Source organism: Procambarus clarkii, chromosome 24 (genome assembly GCF_040958095.1).
Source record: "Procambarus clarkii isolate CNS0578487 chromosome 24, FALCON_Pclarkii_2.0, whole genome shotgun sequence".
Taxonomy (NCBI): domain Eukaryota; kingdom Metazoa; phylum Arthropoda; class Malacostraca; order Decapoda; family Cambaridae; genus Procambarus; species Procambarus clarkii.
In genome coordinates this window covers 32,759,843-32,784,467 of record NC_091173.1, presented here as the reverse complement: position 1 = coordinate 32,784,467, position 24,625 = coordinate 32,759,843, and the positions used below count along the sequence as shown (strand labels likewise).

The window sequence follows — 24,625 nt, the reverse complement described above, 5'->3', positions numbered from 1 at the left end:
ATACTCAATTTTCTGACCAGGGGGAAAAAGACACAGGCCGATTGGGGCTTAAATTTTATTAGTAAATTAAATTCTGCAGAACATGTAAATAATATAAGTAGGAATTAACAAATGTAACATGTCCATGTCTGAGGACTAATAATTAACTTAAAATGTACCCCCGTAGTAGTAAGCATAGCCGAGTGACATGGCAAACACGTTCTGCAGAAACCTAATGGCAGATGAAATGTAATTAGAACTAGGTATAACAGTCAGAACACAAAGGGGAAATAAAGTGTATAGACACAACACTTAACGGAGCCCGACCAAGACATAATGGGAAATCCTAGAATTAACAGGCGGGCAGAAAATACCTAGTGATTGGGGAAAACTGATATGACAAATGGGAGAAGTTTTTCCCAGGGCGTGAGGCCGGCCGCCAAGGAATAAGAAGGGTTTCCTGACTCTTACTAGCACCTAGACTGGGCAAAGTATTAGCTGCGGACAGCGGGACACTTGGGGACCGGCGCTGCACCCCCACCGCAGGCCAGCTGGCCGGACCCCTCCCCCCCCCCGAAGGGAGAGGCCCGCTGGCCGCAAGGAGGCCTCAGAGTGGCAGAGCAACAACGTCCCGGACGTAGTCAGCTGGGGGTTCCAGCTGGTTGCTGGACCCGCCATTATCTCCGTTGGCGAGCCTGTCAAGAGAGCTGAGTGGCCCTGCCAATTCTAAAGGTAAGAGGGCGTGGTCGGCTGGAGGCGAGCCTAGCTCTGCGAGGGCGGCGCGAATTAAGCGCCCTGGAGAAGTCTTGCCTGTTCACTGGGGCACAGGCCTGGTAGAACTTGTCGGGGGGGGGGGGGGGCGCTCGCTGGGCTAGGGTATGCGTGCGTCCTGCGCTGTGGTTGTAGGATCCGAAGAGTGTTGATTCCTGACCATGTAAACGATACCTGGTCCAGTCGGAGTGTGCGTCGACTTTTTGTCGTGTAGATCACCTTCCCCGGGCTGAAAGATATAAGGCAGTAAGGGTGGGCAGAAGCGGCATGCAATGTTATCGTGACAGGCAAGAGCACAGACGAGAGGTAAACCCTAGCTGAATCAATACGGAGGAGACGAAAAAACGGGGGGAGGGTTACCTTACCTTGAGGTGCTTCCGGGGCTTAGCGTCCCCGCGGCCCGGTCGTCGACCAGGCCTCCTGGTTGTCGGACTGATCAACCAGGCTGTTGGACGCGGCTGCTCGCAGCCTGACGTATGAGTCACAGCCTGGTTGATCAGGTATCCTTTGGAGGTGCTTATCCAGTTCTCTCTTGAACACTGTGAGGGGTCGGCCAGTTATGCCCCTTATGTGTAGTGGAAGCGTGTTGAACAGTCTCGGGCCTCTGATGTTGATAGAGTTCTCTCTCAGAGTACCTGTTGCACCTCTGTTTTTCAACGGGGGTATTCTGCACATCCTGCCATGTCTTCTGGTCTCATGTGATATTTCTGTGTGCAGGTTTGGGACCAGCTCCTCTAATATTTTCCACGTGTAAATTATTATGTACCTCTACCGCCTGCGCTCAAGGGAGTACAGTTTTAGGCTCTTTAGTCGGTCCCAATAGTTTAGATGTTTTACTGAGTGGATTCTAGCAGTAAAGGACCTCTGCACGCTCTCCAGGTCAGCAATTTCTCCAGCTTTGAAAGGTGCTGTCATTGTGCAGCAGTACTCCACTCTAGAGAGCACAAGCGTTTTGAAAAGTATCATCATCGGTATAGCATCTCTAGTGTGAAAAGTTCTTGTTATCCAACCTGTCATTTTTCTTGCAGTTGTGACGGCTACTTTATTGTGTTCTTTAAAGGTAAGGTCTTCCGACATGAGTACACCCAGATCCTTTACATTGCCTTTTCGTTCTATGTTATGATTTGCCTGAGTTTTGTACGTGGTTTCCGTTTTTATATTTTCATTTTTTCCATAGCGCATGAGCTGGAACTTATCTTCGTTAAACACCATATTATTTTCTGTAGCCCATAGAAAGACCTGATCTACATCTGACTGGAGGTTCGCCGTGTCCTCTATGTTGCCTACTCTCATGAAGATCCTAGTGTCATCTGCAAAGGATGATACAGTGCTATAGGTTGTGTTCTTGTCTATGTCCGATACGAGGATGAGAAAAGTACTGGAGCAAGCACAGTACCCTGGGGGACTGAGCTCTTCACGGTTGATGGGCTGGATTTTATTTTGTTGACTATTACACATTGGGTCAGGAAATTGTAGGTCCATCTGCCTATTTTTCCGATAATTCCTTTTGAACGCATTTTATGTGCAATAACACCATGGTCACATTTATCAAAAGCTTTTGCGAAATCTGTGTAAATTACATCAGCGTTTTTTTTGTCTTCCATAGCATCTAATGCCATATCATAGTGGTCCAGCAACTGCGACAGGCAAGAGCGCCCTGTTCTGAAACCATGTTGTCCGGGGTTATGGAGATGCTGTGATTCCATGTATTTTGTGATCTTACTTCTTAGCACTCTCTCAAAAATTTTTATGATGTGCGATGTTGTGTACAAGAGAGCCTCCCATGCCCTTGCCCCACCCATAGCACTACTGTTCAACAAATCTATAGAGTGTCACACCTTCCCTGATATCCTCAAAAAAGCAAGAGTAACGCCAGTCCATAAAGGAGGCAATCCGGCGGACATAAACAATTATAGACCAATATCAAATCTACCCATTCTATCAAAAATATTTGAAAAAATTATTTACAAACAGCTCTATTCCTACCTCGTAAAATTCGACATACTCAGCCCCTGCCAGTTTGGCTTCCGGTCCCAAAAGAGCACCAACGATGCAATCATTAGTCTCCTTGACGTAACCTACTCAGCCCTTGACAAAAATGAGTTTCCGATTGGACTCTTCATTGACCTAAGAAAAGCCTTTGATACTGTTAATCAAAACTACCTCTTACTTAAACTCCAGCATTATGGAATCCGAGGCCTTGCCCTTGACTACATCCGATCCTATCTTAGTGACAGACACCAATATGTAACCATCAATGATACTTCTTCCACTCTACCAATTACCGTTGGAGTGCCACAGGGCAGCATCTTAGGACCTCTTCTATTTCTTATATATATAAACGATCTGCCTAATGTCTCTAATATTCTCAAACCTATATTGTTTGCTGACGATACTACCCTTATCTATTCAAACCTCAACCCACATACACTAAATAATGTTGTGAATAATGAATTAAAAAAAGTCCACTTATGGATGTCAACGAACAAACTAACATTAAACATCGAAAAGACTTACTACATCTTATTTGGAAGCAAATCATCAAATGCAATTCAGCTACAGATAGACAACATTAACATCAGTAATAAAAATGATGGCAAGTTTCTTGGCCTATTCCTAGACAAGAGACTCAACTTCAGCACCCACATTCAACACATAACTAAGAAAGTCTCTAAGACAGTTGGTATACTCTCCAAAATCAGATATTATGTTCCTAACTCTGCTCTCCTCTCACTATATTATGCACTAATCTACCCCTACCTTAATTATGGTATCTGTGCATGGGGGTCTACCACTGCAAACCACCTTAAGCCCATCATCACACAGCAAAAATCTGCTATCAGAATAATAACTAACTCTGCTTTCAGACAACACTCAGCTCCCTTGTTTAAATCCCTAAACTTGCTAAATATTAACTCCCTCCACACATTCTCTTGTGTCAACTACATTTACAAGACCCTGTTCTTAAATGCAAACCATGCTCTGAAACTCTCCCTGGACAGATGTAATAGGACCCATTATCACCACACCAGAAATAAATATCTCTTTGATATCCCCAGGGTCAAACTTAATCTGTGTAAACACTCTATGCAAATTAAGGGACCTAGTCTATGGAACTCACTCCCAAGTGAATTGAAAAACTGTAAAACTTTTGCCTTATTTAAAAGCAAAACCAAAAAGTACCTAACTTCATCTTCTTAGTTTCCTACACTGAGCTTTAAATTTGCTCTGCACCTAGTGTTACCTAATCTCCTATTTTTTATGTAATATCAAACAACCTTATCATTGTGTTCATTGCTGTCTTCTTTTATGTGCTAGCCATATACTGTATTGTGACTATCAATTTTGTCAACTACCATTCAAGCTGTCATTGCAATCAATCTTATATTGTTTCTGCTGTATTGTGCCTACCAATTTTTGTCAACTACCATTCAAGCTGTCATTGCAATCAATCTTAGCTATCTATGTGCTTTAATATACTGTACCTACAATTTTCTCTCATCTTCTTTTTTTCATTTCATGTAACTGTTATCATTTTTTGTCCATAAATTTTGCAAGTATTTACCTCCTTAAAATTTTCTTAGATTAAGGACCTGCCCGAAACGCTGCGCGTGCTAGTGGCTTTACAAGACTGTAATTACCATATTTGTATCCTCACATTCCTTATGTACATTCTTGTATATGCATAAATAAGTAAATAAATAAATAAATAAATAAATGTTAGTGCTATCGGTCTGTAATTTTTTGCCTCTGCCTTATTTCCTCCTTTATGAAGTGGTGCTATCTCTGCTGATTTTAGTATATCAGGAATAACGCCACTATCTAGGCTTTGTCACAGAATGTGGAGGGCCTGCGATAGTGTTTTTTTACAGTTCTTTATGAATATGGAGTTCCAAGAATCCGGGCCTGGTGCAGAGTGCATAGGCATACTGTTTATGGCTTCTTCAAATTCCAGTGGGGATAGGGTGACGTCTGATATATGATTTGATGTTGGTATCGTATCCATGAAAAATTCATTTGGGTTATCAATCTTTAGTGTGTTTAATGGCTCACTGAAAACAGAGTCGTACTGCTTCTTCAGTAGCTCGCTCATTTCTTTGTTGTCATCGGTGAAAGTTCCATCTCCCTTTCGCAGGGGCCCGACACTAGATGTGGTTTTTTATCTTGATTTTGCATAGGAGAAAAAATATTTCGGATTTCTCTCTATTTCACTGATAGCCTTTTGCTCTCTTTGCCTCTCCTGGGTTTTGTATGATTCTTGTAGCTTCCGTTCAATAGTTTCTATTTCTCTACCTAACCTTCTTCGCCGTTCTTGAGATAGGGTGCGACTCTCCCGCGATTCGTTTTCTTCGCTTATATAGGGAACGACGTTCCCGTTCCAATCTGCATCTCTTCCTCTTTTTTCTTAGAGGTATGCGGTTTGAACATATTTCTAATGCTACTGAGCTTATTTTTTCCAGGCACTGGTTCAGGTTTGCATTTTCTAGCTGTTCTTCCCAGTTTATTTCTGTGAAGTCCTGGTTTATTTGCTCCCAGTTTATCTGTTTATTATTGAAGTTGAATTTGCTGAAATCTCCTCCACCGAGAATCTGGACTGGTTTTGAAGGTCTACTCCCCATGGTTATCATAACTTCAATTAAGTTGTGATCTGAGTAACAGGTATTTGTAATCATTATGTTTCTGATCAATTCATCATTATTAGTAAAAATTAGTTCTCCTTCCTAGTTGGTTCTACTATTTGCTGGTTTAAGGCAAACCTGTCGCACATCCGTAGTAGGTCATTTGCATGTGCCTGTTCATTTAGGCTACTTCCTGGTATTCTTTCTGATATTACTGTATTAGCCAGGTGCTTCCATTTCAGGTGCCGTAGGTTGAAGTCCCCAAGCAGGATGATGTTCGGAGCTGGATTTGTGAGGTTTTCCAAGCAGTGTTCTATTTTCATTAGTTGGTCTTTAAACTGCTGAGGGTTTGCCTCCGGTGACTTATATACAAGGACAATAACTACATTTAAAATCTCTATTTTGATTATCAGCACTTCCACCATATCATTTGAGGTGTTTAGCAGCTCAGTACAGATGAGTGTGTCTTTGATGTAGAGGCTGACCCCACCCTGAAGCCGGTGTTTCCTATCACATCTGAAAAGATTGTACTCTGAGATCCATATTTCACCATCATGGTAGTCCTTTGTGTGGGTTTCTGTTAGGGCTGCAAACACTGCATTTGCCTCATGAAGGAGACCATCTATAAAGTGAACTTTGTTGGATTTGCGTGTTTTTATACCCTGGATGTTGGCATATATAAATGATGTTATCGTGTTAGTGGAAGTGCTGGAAGCCTTACTTGGTGTTAATATCTGAGGCTCTGGTAAGAAGGCCACTGTGTTTGCGTCCAGGGTGTGTCGTTTTGGAAGTGATTCGTCCAGTTTTGGTAGTAGGACGGGTGTTGTCTGGTGTAGTACTTGTGTGCTTGTTGATAATTTGAATTCCAGTCCTGTGGGTATCTCCGTTCCCCTCTGTAATCCTGTAGTGGTTCCATCTGACTGTTCCTCTCTCTTATATTTACTACTCTGTTTCTGCCTTCCTCTAAAAAATTTCCAGTAGTGTCATATTGATCTTCCCGTCTATAACGCTCTGTACCTCTCACATGGAATTCCGGACACTGAAGATTGTAGCATTTTTTGTCCCTAATTGAAAATTGACATAATTTAGGGTGGAAGTATCTACACCCTGTTCCAAAACGGCATGTACCCCTCGCCAACATGTTCCTGCATTTTCGAAGATGCAGAAAATGGCATTTTGCTCCTAATTTTCCATATTTGCATATTCCTTTAGCGTAGAATTTGCAAATGTGTTTCGGTTTTGCGTTTTTCAAGGTATTTATATCTGTGACTGTCTTGTCTACCTCTTTATTGGAGCCATCTCCGTTTTTCGTCCCAATTCCTTCATCTATGCACTCTGTCTGACTGTTGCTCTCATCGTTTATATTATCTGGCTCTGCAATATTGCTGTTATTTTGTACCACAATAGTCTCCTCCTCCACACTACTGCTGCGGTTCTCTAAACTATCTGTTCCTGAGTTTTGGTCGTTATCCAATGTTGACTTTTCCCAGTCCCAGGGGGCCCAGCAGCAGGAATTAACAGATTCCTTAATTAAACAATCCTGGATGAATAAGAGTTTTCCGAATAACTATACTGTAGCAATGAAGGGGGCTAACAATTCTAAGAATCTTCCAGCAAACGGAAGGGCGAAGTACCTTTGCTAGGAGCAAAGGTGGGAGCAAGCCAGTAGGAGAACAGCAAGGAAGCACAAAGCAACTATATAAACAGGGATAATACGAAACACTATAAATCTTGATAATATAAACAATACATATACCAAGAACGGGTATATACAACAAAGCAATATATACATAAACAATAAAATGGAATTAGAACCAATTCTTAAAGTCAAATCTGTAACATGCTTGTGTCCTAAGTGGATGAAGAATGTGAGCGGGGAACATTATTGTTATGTAAAATGGTGGGCTTGCTATGGGGAAACTGGTACTATTAAGGGGTAAGGGTAGTTAGAAGACAGAGTTATCAAATATGGGAGAGCTAAAAGGCCCGGCCCCCAAAATAAACTATCCACAGTAATAATAACTTGCTACTAGACCATGTCAGTCTAAGGGTTGATTAATGCACTCCCACACAGGAAGAAGGGATACTCTGTTCTAATTTACTATTATGGAACTATTGGCAAGTGATACACCTTTATGCCAGCCTAGCCAAGCAGAAAGTGCAACTCATAGGGATAGAGAATTAGCTTTAGAGTTAGCAAAAATATAATTAGAGGAAGGGTAGAGGTAAATTCTAAAATAGGGGATTTGGCCAAGTTGGCAGAAAACTACCAATTGGCGGGCAAAAGGCCCAATAAAAATAATTATACCCCACAGAGTAGCAAAACTTATACCCACAGCCAGTCCAGACCAGCTCATTCTAACCCTTTAACTAATGCACCTTCTGTTTCAGACATAACTAACCCTGTTAAAGTGTCTAGCCCCACGGCACCTAAGGGTGAACCGAAGGGTAATTCTGTTAGTAATGTCTCTTCTCCCCGACGTTTTTGTGGTCACTGTAATCGTCCAAACCACACTATTAGCCGTTGTTGGCAACTGTACCCGGGAAAAAAGACCCAATGCTCTAGTTGTGACAGGGCTTGAGGCCTTCGGAAGGGTTAGGGAGTAAGACCTCCAACCCACAGTGGTTGGACTTGCTTACCCCATTCTTATCGAAAGGGAGACTACTTTTGTCTGAGGGTTCTTCCTGGAAGGACGTGGTGATCTTCCGAGACACCGGTGCCATCCAGACTTTAATTTTAGAGAGTGCATTGCAAGGTGCCAACACTCTCGACACTGGAGAGGTGGTACTGGTCGAGGGTGTCACTAGTGATACTCGAGCAGTACCCCTCCATAAGGTTACCCTGGAATCTGATTTCCACAAGGGTGTTTGTACAGTTGGAGTCACTTCATACCTACCTTTCCCTAATGTTGATGTAATAGTTGGTAATGATTTAGCAGGGGATAAGGTAGGGGACTCCAGACTGCCTATTATGTTGCCTACCCCTAAGGTTTGCCTGGATCCACCTGCCGCAGAGGATAATGTTGTGTACCCTGCGTGCGCAGTGACCAGGTCTATGGGACTTAAATGTAAGGGCAGCCCTGTGCTTGCCAAGGTGGTAAATCCCGAGGACACGAGGAACTTTCCGAGTGGTGAAAGCCAAGTGGACCTCGCGGACACATTCATGGCCCGACTCGATGACGTGGCCGAGGACATTGTGGAGAGCCTGCCACTGCCATCTACCGAGAGTAGTGGGGAGGTGGAGGAGAACACTGTTGAGCCTCGGCCAATGGCATCTGACCAAGGCCTAGATGTCTCCTTGAGTGAGTTACAGAAAGCTGACCCCACTCTTGCAGATTGTCATGAGACAGCCGTCTCTATGGAGGAAATTGTAGACGCAGCAACTGGGTACTACTACAATGATCGGATTTTGATGAGAAAATGGAGACCACAGAGTGCTCCCTTGTCAAATGAGTGGGAGGTAGTCCACCAGGTTATGTTGCCGACCTGCTATAGAGAAAGAGTTTTGGCAGCTGCTCATGATGATCCTATGGGGGGACATCAAGGTATAAATATTACGTATCACAAACTTTTAAAGTATTTTTTCTGGCCCAAGCTGAAAAGCGATGTGGCAAAATTTTGTAATGCGTGTATTGTTTGTCAACTGGTTGGGAAACCAAACCAGACTACACCTAAAGCTCCTCTAAGGCCTATTGTCGTGCCAGAGGAACCATTTTCTCATGTGGTAATGGACTGTGTTGGACCATTACCTAGAACTAAGTCTGGTAATATTTACCTAATCACGATGATGTGTATCACTACTCGTTACCCAGAGGCTTTTGCTGTAAGGAACATCCGAGCAAAAACTGTCGTTGCTCGTATGTTGCAATTTTTTTCCACTTTTGGACTGCCTCGGGTCATGTAAACTGACAATGGTACTAATTTTAAGTCTGATATTTTTGAGCAATTTTGTAAGGAACATGGAATAACTCATAAGGTTTCCAGCCCATACCATCCACAGAGTCAGGGGGTAATTGAACGTTTCCATCTTTCTCTGAAGCAGATGTTGAAGACATCATGCGAGAGTTCCCACCCCTTCTGGGATGAGAATTTACCGTATGTTTTGTTTGCGGCTAGAGAGGGATTACAAAGTTCACTGGGTTGTTCTCCTTTTGAGTTAGTCTTTGGCCATAAAGTTCGTGGACCCTTGCAAATGTTACAGGAGAATCTGTTAGGGAACGTAACGTTAACCGAAGGTTCGGCTTTCTTTGCGCAACACCACCAGAGACTCAAGGACTGCAAGGCGGCTGCATTAAAGTATCTTGGCAAGGCCCAAGAAAAGATGAAAGAACGTAACGATGCTAAATCTAAGTTACGGGTATTTCAGCCTGGCGACCCTGTCCTGGTATTAAAGCCTCAACTAGGGAACACTATGTCCCACAAGTACGAAGGCCCCTACATTGTGACAGAAAAGACTGGGGACCTCACGTACAAAGTGAGGCACTCTGACAAACGTAACCAGGTAATGCTCGTACATGTAAATCGGCTGAAGAAGTTCCAGGGCCCCAGGCCCATTGCACTAACCAATGTTTCCATTTCCAGTGAGAGAGGGGATGATTGTTCTGGGGACACAACTAATCTCATTTTCAATAATTCTAGTTCTGTGAATGCTGTGGAGGAAGGACTGTCCCATTTGCAGATGGCCCAACGTGAAGAGGTGCAGTCGTTGCTTGATGAATTCTCCAATCCGTTCGGGGAGGTCCCGACCCAGACTGATGCCATTTGCCATGATGTCGAGTTGACGGACTACACCCCCATTCGCCTTCAACCCTATCGGATGAGTCCAGAAAAGAAGGCCATCATACGGAAGGAGGTCGACTTCTTGCTCCAGCACGGCCTCATCCGGCCGAGCCAAGGCTCTTGGTGCTCGCCCTGCCTTTTGGTCCCCAAACCAGACGGCTCCTGGCGATTATGCACCGAATATCGGCAGCTCAACAAGGTGACCATTGTGGATGCCTATCCGCTACCCCTCCTCGAGGACTGCATCGACGAGCTGGGAAATGCCAAGTACGTCTCGAAATTCGACCTCTCGAGGGGGTATTATCAAATCCCACTCACTGAACGTGCTAAACAACTAACTGCGTTCGTGACACCCGAGGGTGTTTTTGAGTATCAAGTATTACCGTTCGGCTTGTGTAATGCCCCTGCCACGTTCCAGAGACTCATGAACTCTCTGCTCGCTAAGGTGCCAAATTGTCGGGCGTATTTAGATGATATCGTGCTCTTTGACAGTAATTGGGCTGACCACATAGCTAGGTTATGCCAGTTGCTTGCAATCTTGAAAAGGGCAAATCTTACCTTAAATGCTAAAAAGTGTCATTTTGGCCAAGGCACAGTGACGTACCTCGGTTATGAAGTGGGCCAAGGAAAAGTGTTACCTCAGCAAGATAAAATCAGTGCCATTCTGGAGTATCCAGTACTAAAGTCTAAAAAGGACGTTCAAAGATTTATCGGTATGTGTGCGTACTATCGACGTTTTTGTCAGAACTTTTCCAGTGTTGCCACTCCTCTCACAGACTTGTTGCGGAAAGCCGTTAAATTTAAGTGGTCATCAGACTGTGCAGAGGCATTTAAAAATTTGAAATTGATCTTAGCTTCCGCCCCAGTGCTTGCTAGTCCAAGGTTTGACCGACCGTTTAAAATTCATGTTGACGCGTCTGACTCGGGTGCGGGTGCAGTGTTGTTGCAAACTGGGGATGATCAGGTGGAACACCCAGTATATTATTACTCTGTGAAATTCGACAAGGCGCAACGCAATTATTCAGTGGTAGAAAAAGAGGCGTTGGCGCTAGTGTTAACATGTAAAAACCCTCTCTTAAAACCCTAAAATAACCCTCTCCTCTTTCTCATCTACATTAATGACCTTCCAAATGCCTCCCAACACCTCAAACCAATTCTATTTGCTGACGACACAACCTTCATTTACTCCAGTCCTGACCCCCTTGCTCTAAATGCCACAGTAAATACTGAGCTAGAGAAAGTCCATCTTTGGCTATAACCGCCAACAAACTCACCCTTAACATTGACAAAACGTTTTATATTCTGTTTGGCAATAAATCCTCTAATCAGATAAATCTCAAAATAAACAATACCCAAATTTGTAACAAATTAGATGGCAAATTCCTTGGCGTTCTCATCGACCACAAGCTGAATTTCCAGAGTCACATTCTAAATATATCAAAAAAAGTTTCAAAAACTGTTGGCATTCTTTCTAAGATCAGATATTATGTACCCCGCCCTGCCCTGGTTACTCTCTATTACTCCCTCATCTATCCATACCTCAACTGTGGTATTTGTGCTTGGGGTTCTACTACCCAAAATAATTTACGTCCTCTTATTACCCAACACAAAGCTGCTATTAGGACAATATCCAACTCTGGCCCCATACATCACTCGGTACCCTTACTCAAATCTCTGAATATGTTAGATATTAAGTCACTGCACATTCTCTCTTGTGTATTATACATATATAAAACGCTGAACTGTAATGCCAATCCTGACCTCAAAAGCTTCATTGAAGGTTGTAATAGAACCCATGAGCACCACACCAGAAATAAATACAGTTTTGATATTCCTAGAGTACGACTTAATCAAACTAGAAATGCTCTACAAATCAAGGGACCCAGAATGTGGAATGACCTTCCCAACCATGTTAAAGACTGTACCTCTCTCAACCAGTTTAAGATAAAAACTAAACACTACCTAATAAATTCCCTGTAACCTACCTCACTCCTCTATTGTCAACCCATGTCTGTAATTTTTTTTTGTTTAATCAACACTGTTTGTCAACCTATTGTATTTGTGCTGCTTTTTCAGTCATGTTCCCCCTTTTTTTTTTTTCTTTAATTGTATTTGTTCTCAACACTTTTTATTCTTTATGCTCAATTAGTATTAAGTTCTAGATATTAATGTTTTTCTTGCCCGAAACGCATTGCGTAATAGTGGCTTTAGGCATTGTATGTACTAGCTCTATCTATATATCAATCCATTAATGTAACATCACTTGTATGTATGTACCTTACCTGAATAAACATATTTATTTATTTATTTATTTAAAAAGTTCGAAGTTTACCTCACAGGTAATATAGTGGAAGTGTACACGGACCATAACCCACTAGTCTTCCTGACTCAGATGAAGAGTAAGAATAAACGCATCCTCAGGTGGGCGTTGTACCTACAGGACTTCAATCTTTCCATTACCCGCCTACCGGGCCGACTCAACGTGATGGCCGACGCTTTGTCCAGGTTGCCGGAATAACATTCATCTAGGCCACAGGAAGCCATTTACCAACTGTCATGCTTTAGTTATTTTTTTTAGGTTCTCCTGTGACATTAAATATTCCGAGTCCAATTTATTTGCTTCCCTGTTTTTTTTGTTTTTTTGTTTTTTTTTCTTTCAGAGAACTCCTTTGTATTTTTCTTGCAGAGAAATTGTTGTTTTTGATTGATTTTTTGTTTTTGTCATATGTTTTTCTTTTTATTCTCTGTATACTCTTACAAAAAAATATGACTACTATTCTAGTAGTCACTTTTTTTTTTCTCTGAAGGAGGGACCCGCCAAACACACACCGAAACTACAACGTTGGTACAACGTTCGAACAAGTTTTAACACCTCCTAACCAGTTATAACAACCAATATAGCAAGTTGTAACAACGTTCTAATACGTCATAAACACGTTAAGCCAAGATGTAACAACTTTATTACAAGTTGTAACAAGCGGAAAATAGAGACAGTTTCGGTTTGTGTTTGCAGGGGAGGAGTGTTACGACCCTGGGTTCTCCAGTGGAAACCAGAGGTCAAAATTGAGCTATTAAACTTTCTGGTAGTACAGTTGAGTGCATCACGAGCGGCAATTGTTTGTATCTTCCCTGCCAGACGTAAGACTATTCTTGTTTCTCAAAGAGCATTTAAAGACTGAGCTGGGGGGTTGATTATTAAATAATAACATAGGCACCAACTTTGCTTACTAATACTTTCTAATCATTTGTAAAGTAACAATACGTTGCATAGGGGAAGATCTTTAATGTGCTTAGCTGCACGATCAATTAGGCTCCTTCCGGCACCACGACATGCGGGAGGCCTAGCTGGTCGCTAGGAGAATTCTTCTCTGGCTGGCATTCGTGGGCACGAGACTTACTCTGTGGCTGCACCCCTACTCTCCTCCCTTCTCCTCTTACTTATTTCCCTTACCTGAAGTTCCTGTACCATTAAGTTAAGTACGGGGCATTTTTAAGTGTACCTACTCTGGTGGTAACGATTGGTGAGACCTGGGGGTAGTGTTTGCCAGTGTTTTGGGTACCCCTAATGTTGTGTTTTGTATTAGGGTACCACGTGGTCTCACTACCCTAAGCTGCATCCAGCTTCAGTGCTTATCCAGTAGTACTTTACCCTAGCTTGTTCTCAGTGTAAACCTTGTATCCTGTCTATGTGGACCAAGGCTTTTAACGTAAGATAGGGTGGTAAAGTTATTATTATTATTGTTATTGGTGTGAGTGTATATGGGGGGTTGTTAAGGGGTTAATAAATAAGTACATGAATTATAGAGTATCCCTTCTTCCTGTGTGGGAGTGCATTGATCAACCCTTAGACTGACATATATGGTCTAGTAGCAAGGTATTAGTACTGTGGATAGTTTATTTTGGGGGCCGGGCCATTTAGCTCTCCCATATTTGATACTCTGTCTTCTAACTACTCTTACCCCTTAATAATACCAAGTCCCCCATAGCAAGCCCACACACAACACTATTATTTATAACACATGTGAATGTGTTAAAATGAAGATGAAGCCACCCAAAAGGTGGCACGGGCATGAATAGCTCATAAGTGGTGGCCCTTTTGAGCCATCACCAGTATCAATAGATGATGATGGAGATCTGTGGAGGTGCAACTGCACTCTGCGTGACGGGAGATGTCTCCCATGAATGTGTCCAAGATGACGATTAAGCTATCCAAAAGATGGCACGGGCATGAATAGCCCGTAAGTGGTGGCCCTTTTGAGCCATTATCAGTATCAAGAGCTGATGCTGGAGATCTGTGGAGGTGCAACTGCACCCTGCGTGATGGGAGATGTCTCCCGTGTTACTGGTGGTCGCTGGGTCCGCGGCTCGCATTTAAGTACCCCGCTCGGTGCGCGCGCCCGCTACTTAGTCGTTTAGTCTCCAACTCATGGTAATACATTTTCTTCATTCGCAGAATTTCACCCCTTTTGCTGAGAAAAGCAGTGATTATTTTCTGCTGCCCAGTCGAAAACTTTGTTAATATTTGTTTGTAGTTTATCAATGTCTTCAGCAGAGGTAATTTTCATGCTGATTTTTGTATTCAGATTCAGATTCAGATGTTTATTCAGGTAAGGTATATACATACAAGTGATGTTACATTAATGGATCGATATATAGATAGAGCTAGTACATACAATGCCTAAAGCCACTATTACGCAATGCGTTTCGGGCAAGAAAAACATTAATATCAAGAACTTAATACTAATTGAGCATAAAGAATAAAAAGTGTTGAGAACAAATACAAATAAAGATAAAAAAAAAGGGGGAACATGACTGAAAAAGCAGCACAAATACAATAGGTTGACAAACAGTGTGATTAAAAAAAAAGAAAATAACAGACATGGGTTGACAATAGAGGAGTGAGGTAGATTACAGGGAATTTATTAGGTAGTGTTTAGTTTTTATCTTAAACTGGTTGAGAGAGGTACAGTCTTTAACATGGTTGGGAAGGTCATTCCACATTCTGGGCCCCTTGATTTGCAGAGCATTTCTAGTTTGATTAAGTCGTACTCTAGGAATATCAAAACTGTATTTATTTCTGGTGTGGTGCTCATGGGTTCTGTTACAACCTTCTATGAAGCTTTTGAGATCAGGATTGGCATTATAGTTTAGCGTTTTATATATGTATAATACACATGAGAGAATGTGCAGTGACTTAATATCTAACATATTCAGAGATTTGAGTAGGGGTACCGAGTGATGTCTGGGGCCAGAGTTGGATATTGTTCTAATAGCAGCTTTGTGTTGGGTAATTAGAGGACGTAAGTGATTTTGGGTAGTAGAACCCCAAGCACAAATACCATAGTTGAGATAAGGATAGATAAGGGAGTAATAGAGAGTCACCAGGGCAGGGCGTGGTACATAATATCTGATCTTAGAAAGAATGCCCACAGTTTTTGAAACTTTTTTTGATATATTTAGAATGTGTCCCTGGAAATTCAGCTTGTGGTCAATGAGAATGCCAAGGAATTTGCCATCTAATTTGTTACAAATTTGGGTATTGTTTATTTTGAGATTTATTTGACTAGAGGATTTATTGCCAAACAGAATATAGAAAGTTTTGTCAATGTTAAGGGTGAGTTTGTTGGCAGTTAGCCAAAGATGGACTTTATTTAGCTCAATATTTACTGTGGCATTTAGAGCAAGAGGGTCAGGACTGGAGTAAATGAAGGTTGTGTCGTCAGCAAATAGAATTGGTTTGAGGTGTTGGGAGGCATTTGGAAGGTCATTAATGTAGATAAGAAAGAGGAGAGGGCCAAGTATGCTGCCCTGAGGAACACCAATGTTGATGGGTAGGGTGGGAGAAATTGTATTATTCACAGAAACATATTGGAGCCTGTCAGTAAGGTAGGACTCGAGGTATTGTAGGGAGTGTCCTCTGACTCCATAATGATGTAATTTAAGAAGAAGGTTATGGTGGTTGACAGTATCAAAAGCTTTACGCAGGTCCACAAATAACCCAACAGGGAACTCATTTCTATCAAGAGCTGTATGAATCGAGTTAAGCATACTAATAAGTGCATCGTTAGTGCTTTTTTTGGGTCTGAAGCCATATTGGCAAGGGCTAAGTATATTGAGTTTGGCTAGATATGAGTAAAGCTGCTTATATATTAGTTTTTCAAAATTTTTGACAAGTTTGGCAGGATTGATATAGGTCTGTAGTTGTTAACATCTGTGGGGTCACCACATTTGTGGACAGGCGTTACTCTCGCTTTTTTAGAATATCTGGAAAGGTTTGGAGTTCAAGTGACTTGTTGAAGAGCAAAGGAATAGCAGGGGCTAAAGATCTGGAGGCTTTTTTGTAAATTAAAGTTGGTATCTCCTCAAGGGCACTAGACTTGGTTTTTAGGGAAAGGATTATCTCATTGACGTCAGTGGAGTTAATAGGCTTTAGGTACAGAGACTGTGGATAGTTACCTGTAAGATAGTCCTTAATGTCAGTACTGGAAGATGGAATATCATTTGCAAGGGATGAACCAATGGAAGAGAAGAACCTATTGAACTCAATAGCAGAATCAGAGGCTGAAAGCTGACCATCGTTATTAGACAGGAGAGTCGGTTTGTTATTTAAAGATTTCTTTGATCCCAATATTTGTGAAATTGTGCTCCAAGTTTGTTTAATGTTGCTCTTTATTTGAGTAAATTTATCTTCGTAGTATTTAGTTTTGGCTCGTCTAATTATCTTAGATAGCAATAATGAGTAATTCTTTGAGAATTCTTTGGAGACAATTCCTAACCTATACTTCTTCTCAAGGTCGTGTTTTTTGTTAATGGATTTCAGTATTCCCTTTGTAAGCCAAGGATTGTTAAGTCCTTTTGCTTGTGACTTGTTTTGTAAGCCTAGGACAGTGGGTGTTATAAAGGCTAAGAGTTGTTTGTAGAAAAGATTGCACTGCTAGGTTGATGTCCCCTATGTTACCTAACTCGGACTCCCAGTTGACATTATCAGCAGCAGTTATAAAATTGTTTATAGCAGTTTCATTGTGCAGCCTAAAGCTTAACTCCCTTGTTTCTAGAGGTGGTTTGCTAATGTTAGTTAAGAGAAATGTGGGGTAATGGTCTGTAGTGCTATCGGTGATTATACCTGAAGTAAGCGGAGAGGTTATGTTGGTCCAGATGTGATCTAGAGTCGTGGCAGTGCTATCAGTGATTCTAGTAGGTCTAGTGATTAAGGGTATGAGGAAGCAGGAATTCATACAGTTGAGGAAGCTAACAGCAGTAGGGTGTTCTGGCTCGCAGAGGTCAATATTAAAGTCCCCTGCGATAATTAGGTGGTTTTTGTTAAGTCTGTTATCAAGTATTAGATTTCTAAGGTTTGAGTTGAATTCAGACACATCAGTGTTGGGAATTCTATAGACTGCACCCACAGACAGGACAGACTCGGCACCCTTGACTCTGAAGCTGGCGAAGATATACTCCCCATAGCAGTCTCTAGTTCTAATTTCTTTTAAGCATGTTAGTTCTTGGTGGTAGTAAAGAGCAGTGCCACCACCTCTCTGAAGTTGACGACAGTTGTGAATTGCTGAGTAGTTAGGCATGTTAAAGAGTTGAGTAGTATCCTCTTTCAACCATGTTTCAGTAAGTATAATAAAAGAGAATTTGTTGCCAATAGTTTCAATCAAGGCACTAACATCATCGAAGTGTTTACCTAGGGATCTAACGTTCAAATTGATTACAGAGATATTGTGATTATGAGGTAATACATTGTTTACATCATGTGCTGCAAAATATCTGCAATTTAGATCATTAAAGTGATTATTGTCATAGATAGTGGATAAGAGGTTAAGTTCTGGGTCTATACTTGTCTGCATAAAAAAAGCTGATTGCAGAATCAGAAATAAGTAGAAATAAGCTATAAAATAGGGAAAAATATATACACAATACTGTACAAAACAAACACAAAAGGGGCTTACAGGGGTACAATGGAGTAAGGGAGTATGGCTAGGCTAGGCAACCTAGGCAATAAATGAGATTAAAGAAAAAACATATAAACATGGACTATACCAAACACAAGATATAGAAATACAAAACAAAAAATATAAGCAAGACTAAGCAATACAAAAAACAAATTGAGCAAAAATTAAAAAAAAAAAAAAAAAAAAATGAGGTAGATTGCTTACGAGTACTCTCAGGTACACTGTAAGTAACAATTTGCAATTTGAGATGCAGGCAAAGCCAGGGGTACAATGGAGTAAGGGAGCATGGCGAGGCTAGGCAACCTAGGTAATAAATGAAATCAAAGAAAAGTTGAATAATAAACATAGGCAAATTTAAGCTAATGATTAATAACTATAGATAGTTCAGTAATGACTGTATAATTAAAAGGACCTGAAGAACTACTTAGTACACTCAATTAAATAATTTCGGTAAATGACTAGGTAAGAGTAAGTTAAAAATTAAGTCAGAAAATGAACCAAGGAGACTTAGGATACCTAGCCCCACTAGTTGACAGGGGGTTAATTAAGTTAATTCATTGGGAGTGATAAGGTGAGACAAACCACATTGGGAGAGGAAAGTGTTGAGGTTTTCTTCTTTAGTAATTGTGAACATTTTGCCCTCTGCGGTTTTTCTCACCTTTATCAGACCATCTCTAACGAAGCACTGATGAATCGCATCTGGGTTTTGTTGACGGATTTGACGCAGGCGGTAGAGGATTTGCTGTCTGTTCCTGGTCAAGCACTCGTTGATGTATAATCCCTTCCGTTGGGATGCAGCTGTCCGGACTAGATGGGATTTCGTGAACTGGGAAGACAGCTTCAGGCGAATTTTCCGTTGGTTTAGACCTGATGGATTCTTTTTGCCTACTCTGTAGGCAACAATAACGTCAGTTTTGTTTAGACTGAGCTGCAATTTGTTTTTAAGAGATCCTGAGCTATTTCGACACAATTTTCACCTTCATGTTCCACAGGTATATCTTGGGACGACACGATAACAGAGTCTAGCAGCTTTTGCTGGTCTTGTTCCTCCTGGGAGACGGAACGTTGGGCTGAAAATGTACTGATACATGCAGTCATTTTGCTGAGAGCTTCCTCCTGTTTTTTTATGGCTTCATCAGTTTTCCGAAGGTTGTTTTCCTCACGGAGATCATTCAAATCATGCTGTAGTTGGTCTTGGCTAGCCTTGCAGTTTCTAATATCCTCGCGGAGGAGGGTTATTTCTTGTTGTTGTTGTTGGAGATTAGCGCGGTTCGCTAGATTCTCGTTGAGAAGACTCAAGATGATAGTATTTTGTGACTCGAGGACTAGGCACAACTTTTTGAACCACTGATTCTCGGTCCAGTTAGTGAATTCCGGTGAGGGACCGGAAGCTCGCTTGAGTTGCTTATACTGGGATGCTAGCATGTTCATAGGAGAGGGTTGAGAGGACTCTGCTCCCTTGCTCAATGGGGTGGAGGGGAGGGCAGCCCCGCCACCCCGGACCCCAGAGCTTCCAGACGGAGAAACACGGATATTGTTAGAGTTGGCCGGGATGGATGCCTTGTTAAGGGGTTTGTTGCCCTTATTTTCCTGCACAGTCACATTTTAAGGAGACATGATTGGTTAGAATGGACTGGGGGGTATATGTTGTGAAGAAACTTGCGTCAGGCAGCGCGGTGGCGGCAGCATGCACTGGTACTCACAGCCGTAGAGGATTGTTTTGAAACTTATTTGAGATGGAATGAGTTGATTTTGGTCGGTTACTTTGGTTTTGCTATAACATGCTAGGACTCCATGTACTTAGCTGCCTGTGGGTGGTGGTCTACATCATCTGGCGTAAGTTTAAGGGCTGATATACAGCTTAGAGTGAGGAGCGTAGCGTGCACGTATACTACGTATCGTCAGCAAATCCTGATCTGCAGTATCATCTGCAAAGGATGACACGAAGCTGTGACTTGTGTTTTTGTCTATATCTGATACGAGAATAAGGAACAGCAGTGGTGCAAGGACTGTACCTTGAGGTACAGAGCTTTTAACTGCGCTCGGACTCGATTTTACTTGATTGACTGTTACTCTTTGTGTTCTGTTCGACAGGAAATGGCCTCTGATTTGAAATACAAATCGGAGATGTTTCTGAAGAGGGGGACAAAGAAACAGTTGCGCAGTGCGCCCCGCGCAGATGTGCGGGAAGTCTGGGGCCATATAAATTCCGGGGCAGAGAGGGGCTCTCTCTCACTCCACCCGACTATCGCAGTACTCGAAACTGTGGTCCTATGCCAAGGGCCATGGTGCGCGCCACGCCCGGACGTGCGTGCACGGCGGGCTCCCTGTGAGCGGCCTGGCGGCCTCCAAAGGATACCTGATCAACCAGGCTGTGACTCATACATCAGGGTGCGAGCAGCCGCGCCCAACAGCCTGGTTGATCAGTCTGGCTACCAGGAGGCTTGGTCGACGACCGGGCCGCGGGAACGCTAAGCCCCGGAAGCACCTCAAGATAGGCCCTTGGCGGGGGCGCCATAAAGCCAGGTTGCAGTAGTCCTATGCTCCTTGGGCCCGACCTTTGGGGCTCATGCCCGGTCGGTGTCGCCCTCGTGCCATGGCGCTCAGTGGAGCGCTTGCCCTGGGTTGTGTCTCGCTTCCTTCCTGTCCCTCTTGGGTGCTAAGCCACGCAGATTAGCGGTATGGCCTTCCCCGGGGCGGGGGTCTGTCTGCATTCATGTCGTACCCGGGCATGCCCGCTTGTGGGGGGCCTGACTCACGCCCACGGGCTGGAGACGCATACGCCTGGCGGCGGTGTCCCGGTCGGCAGGCCCTGAGGCTTCTTCAGCCCCTAGGGGCTGCCTCGACGTCAGGTTGGGCTTAGCCGCATGCCTCCCTGTCCCCTGCTGTTTTGGCCCAGGCTATCCACCGTTCTATGGTCCGTTCTGTTCTATGGTCCCCTGTTCTGTTTGGGGGTGTCTTGGTGAGCCAGGGTGCGCTCAGGCGTGTTTTGCGTTCATCAGGTATGCAGGTTGTTTGTATGGTAGGTATGGTAACATACCTACAGGTATGTTTGTCTCCAGACGTCTCGTCGCCGGTTTAGCCCGGCACGTTCATACCCATATGTTTTCGCCTGACCGGGTTAGCCAGCACGTTCGTACCCAGACGTTGTCGTCTGTCCAGTGCAGCCCGGTACATTTGTTCCCAGATGTTTCGTCCGGCTGGTATAGCCGGCACGTTCGTACCCAGATGTTTTCGTCTGGCCGGTGTAGCCCAGTACGTCAATTCCACCACGTTTCGTTCGAACGCTGTAGCACAGTACTCCCGTTGTTTTCCTCGGTTGCGTGTACCAGATGTTGGTCTGCCTGGAGTGCCCGGTTATGCAGCCCCTTCCCCATCACAAGTTTTCAGCGTCCAGCCCAACGCCTGGCCGTGCGGTCTGCCGCTTGAGCGACTTCAAATAAAATCAAATCAAATGTTTATTTAGGTAAGGTACATACATACAAGAGATTTTACAAAGAGTGATGGATTTAATTCTAATTATTGCGGTCATTTATTATTTAATTCTGTTCAATTTTAATACATTCCTTTATTTAGACTTTCAACTTGATTAGTTTCATTACGCGGCAAATTTAGGAAATTTATTGCATTGCTACACCTCTTGCCTTAAACAAAATTCTATTTGCGTAAAAGAATTCGTATTTTCATGTCAATTTAGTGAACGGGAGCCCGCTCCTGTTATGGTGATTTATGTTCCTCCATCATTAACTAAACGCTTACTTAAATAACTTGTTATATCCTTAGTTTTTCAGTCATGACGCGTATTAAGACTTGCCTCATTTATTCCTCAAGTTATTCCTCAATTTAGCATTGCGCAAGCCTCTGAATTTAGATCCTTTAGTTATAGAGGTAATTAGGTATTCGTTTTTTCTGACCAGGGGGAGAAAGATACTGGCAGTATGGGGCGTTAAAGTTTATTGAAGATTAAATTCTGCAGAACATGTAAATATATAAAGTTCACATAAAGTAAGTAATTATATAAAGTTTATATTAAACACGGTTTATATTATAGACTTAACAAAGTTGATATTATATAAAACTTAATATTGAACATGTAAATATACAAAGTTTCAAATATAATTTAAGGAATATATAACGTTTATATTAAAATATATAAAGTAAATATATAAAGTAAATATATAAAGTAAGAATTAACAGTAACAATTCCAAGGACTAGATTTAACTTAAAAGGTACACCCGTAGTAAGTATGAGACCTTAGCCTATAGTGACATGGAAACTAATTCTGCAGAAACCTAAAGGTTAACTGGTACTAGAATTAAGGCCGAGTGCAAATGTGTAGTAATTATATAACACTAGGATATAACAGGCAGGACACAAAGAATAACTAATAAGTGAGAGACCACATAACACGTAATGTACCCGGCCAAGAGGCCGTAAAAGACCTAATGGATAAGGAGAAGGGGGTGTGACTACAAGTAGGGCTTACTAGCACCTAGACTGGGCAAAGTATTAGCTGCGGACAGCGGGACACTTGGGGACCGGCGCTGCACCCCCCTTCCCACATGCAGTGGGGAGACAATCGGGACAACTGTGCAAAGCATGACGGGGGTACAAAAGCAGCCGCTTGCAAAGGGGGGGAGGGTGGGGTTTTGCGAGGGCAGCGGCGAGGGCAGGCGGAGTGAGGCGGAGCCCTATTGTGCGCCCGTATTTATACGACCCCAAACTGCCCGCGCAACGCCGCGGGACGCGCTGCGCAATTGTTTCTTTCTCCCCCGCCAGAAACATCCCCGCTTGTGATGCAAGCAGTGACCATTTCATGTCAATTTAGTGAACGGGAGCCCGCTCCTGTTTTGGTGATTTACGTTCCTCCATCATTAACTAAACGCTTACTTAAATAACTGGTTATATCCTTAGTCTTTCAGTCATGACGTGTATTAAGATTAAAGTTATTCCTCAATTTTGCATTGAGCAAGCCTCTGGCTTTAGATTATTCCTGCACTTGATTTTATGAGTCAATTACCCTCAGCAATTTGTTACTGCAATTTATGCATTGCGTTTGCTCCACGTTTTATTTAACTTTTTGTGCCGCAATTATGTTTGTGTAACTGTCGCTTTTGTCATTGAGTTTAAGTTAAGTCAACTAGGATGTGCTAGTTAGGTTATACTATGGTGTCTTTCAGTCATGACGTGTATTAAAGACCTTCAGTTTATTCTTCAATTTAGCCGGAAGGTACCGCGGCTTCCCAGCTGACGTCCTTCCTATGACGAGTTAAGCCGGCGATGTATACAGTTTTATATTTATTTGGTCATATAAATATGCGGCCTCCCAGGCCGCTGGTTTATCCAGACGTGTTGTCTGCCCGGTGTAGCCCGGATGTCACTGCAGCCTCCCAGGCCGCTGGTTTATCCAGACGTGTTGTCTGCCCGGTCGTGTAGCCCGGATGTCACAGCGGCCCAGGCCGCTGGTCACGAAGTTCCTGCTGAAGCGTTCCAGCTGACGTTGTGCCTATTTTCACTCCTTTTCGTTATTGTATTTGGTTGTATTTACCTCGGCTCAAAGTGTTAATCCCGTTTCTCTAACGAGTTATAGTCCAGCTTTATTTTGAGCATACTTTGTTTTGCAATTTATAATTATTTATAATTAGTTATAATTAATTAGTTATAATTGGTTTATAATTTTATTATTTACACTATTTATTTACGATTATTCATATTAATATAATTTATTACATTGTTAGGCTTTTTTCCAACGACGTCGTCCCAGCCGTCGACGTTGTCCCAGCCGGTGTTGTTCCTGCAGAGGATGGGCCAGCTGGTGGCTCGGCCGAAGCTGTGGCAGCGGGCGCCCTCACAGACTCAGCTAGTTTCAGCAGACGATGTTACAGCTGCTAACGCCCCAGTTCCATGTTAGGCTTCCCGGCAGCCGATGCTTAAGTCATGAAGCTCCAGCTGAAGCATTCCACCCGACGTTGCGCCCATCAATTTATCACTCTTTTCAGTTTTTGTAATTCTCGCTTTCCCAGCTTCATGAATTGTTCCCGTTATTTTCTATGACAGTTATATTCCAGTCTTTAGCCTAAATTGTCTTGCAGCTGGCCTTCTACTTACCACTAACATCTTCCCTAGTGGCCAGTTGCCGCTATATTTTCCTTCCTTTATCAGATGTTGATGTTCCAGCTGTCGATGTCCAGCTGCAGGTGCCCAGCTCCGATGCTCCAGCCGCTGATGGCAGGATTTTGCAGTTCAACATTCGGCAACGGTCGTTAAGTTAATCCATTATTTTGCACAATTTTGACTATTGGTGTTTGTGTTATACACGCTACGTTAATGTGGGTCTAAGGTCCATGTGTACTGCCGAAACGATGAAGAATGGGTGGTCAAATATAATGCACAATATTTAGAATATATAATGAGGGAAACGAGTGTAATAGGACGAAATAACCAGAGGAAAAAATGGGGGGGGACCCAACCCGAATGCACTGCAACTAGCGTACCCTAGCTGAAATAAACTTAATGGCACA

At 42.7% G+C, this 24,625-nt stretch overlaps 1 protein-coding gene across 1 annotated transcript; it reads right to left on the bottom strand.

Moving 5' to 3' along the window:
• Positions 1-40: 40 nt before the first annotated feature.
• LOC138368239 (uncharacterized) lies at positions 41-19,699 on the bottom strand. The gene is made up of 2 exons (XM_069330780.1): positions 18,762-19,699; positions 41-979 (listed from the first exon to the last, which is right to left on the bottom strand). Exon 1 carries the CDS (start codon positions 19,532-19,534, stop codon positions 19,022-19,024), a length of 513 nt encoding a protein of 170 aa, XP_069186881.1. The 5' UTR covers positions 19,535-19,699; the 3' UTR covers positions 41-979; positions 18,762-19,021.
• Positions 19,700-24,625: the final 4,926 nt, after the last annotated feature.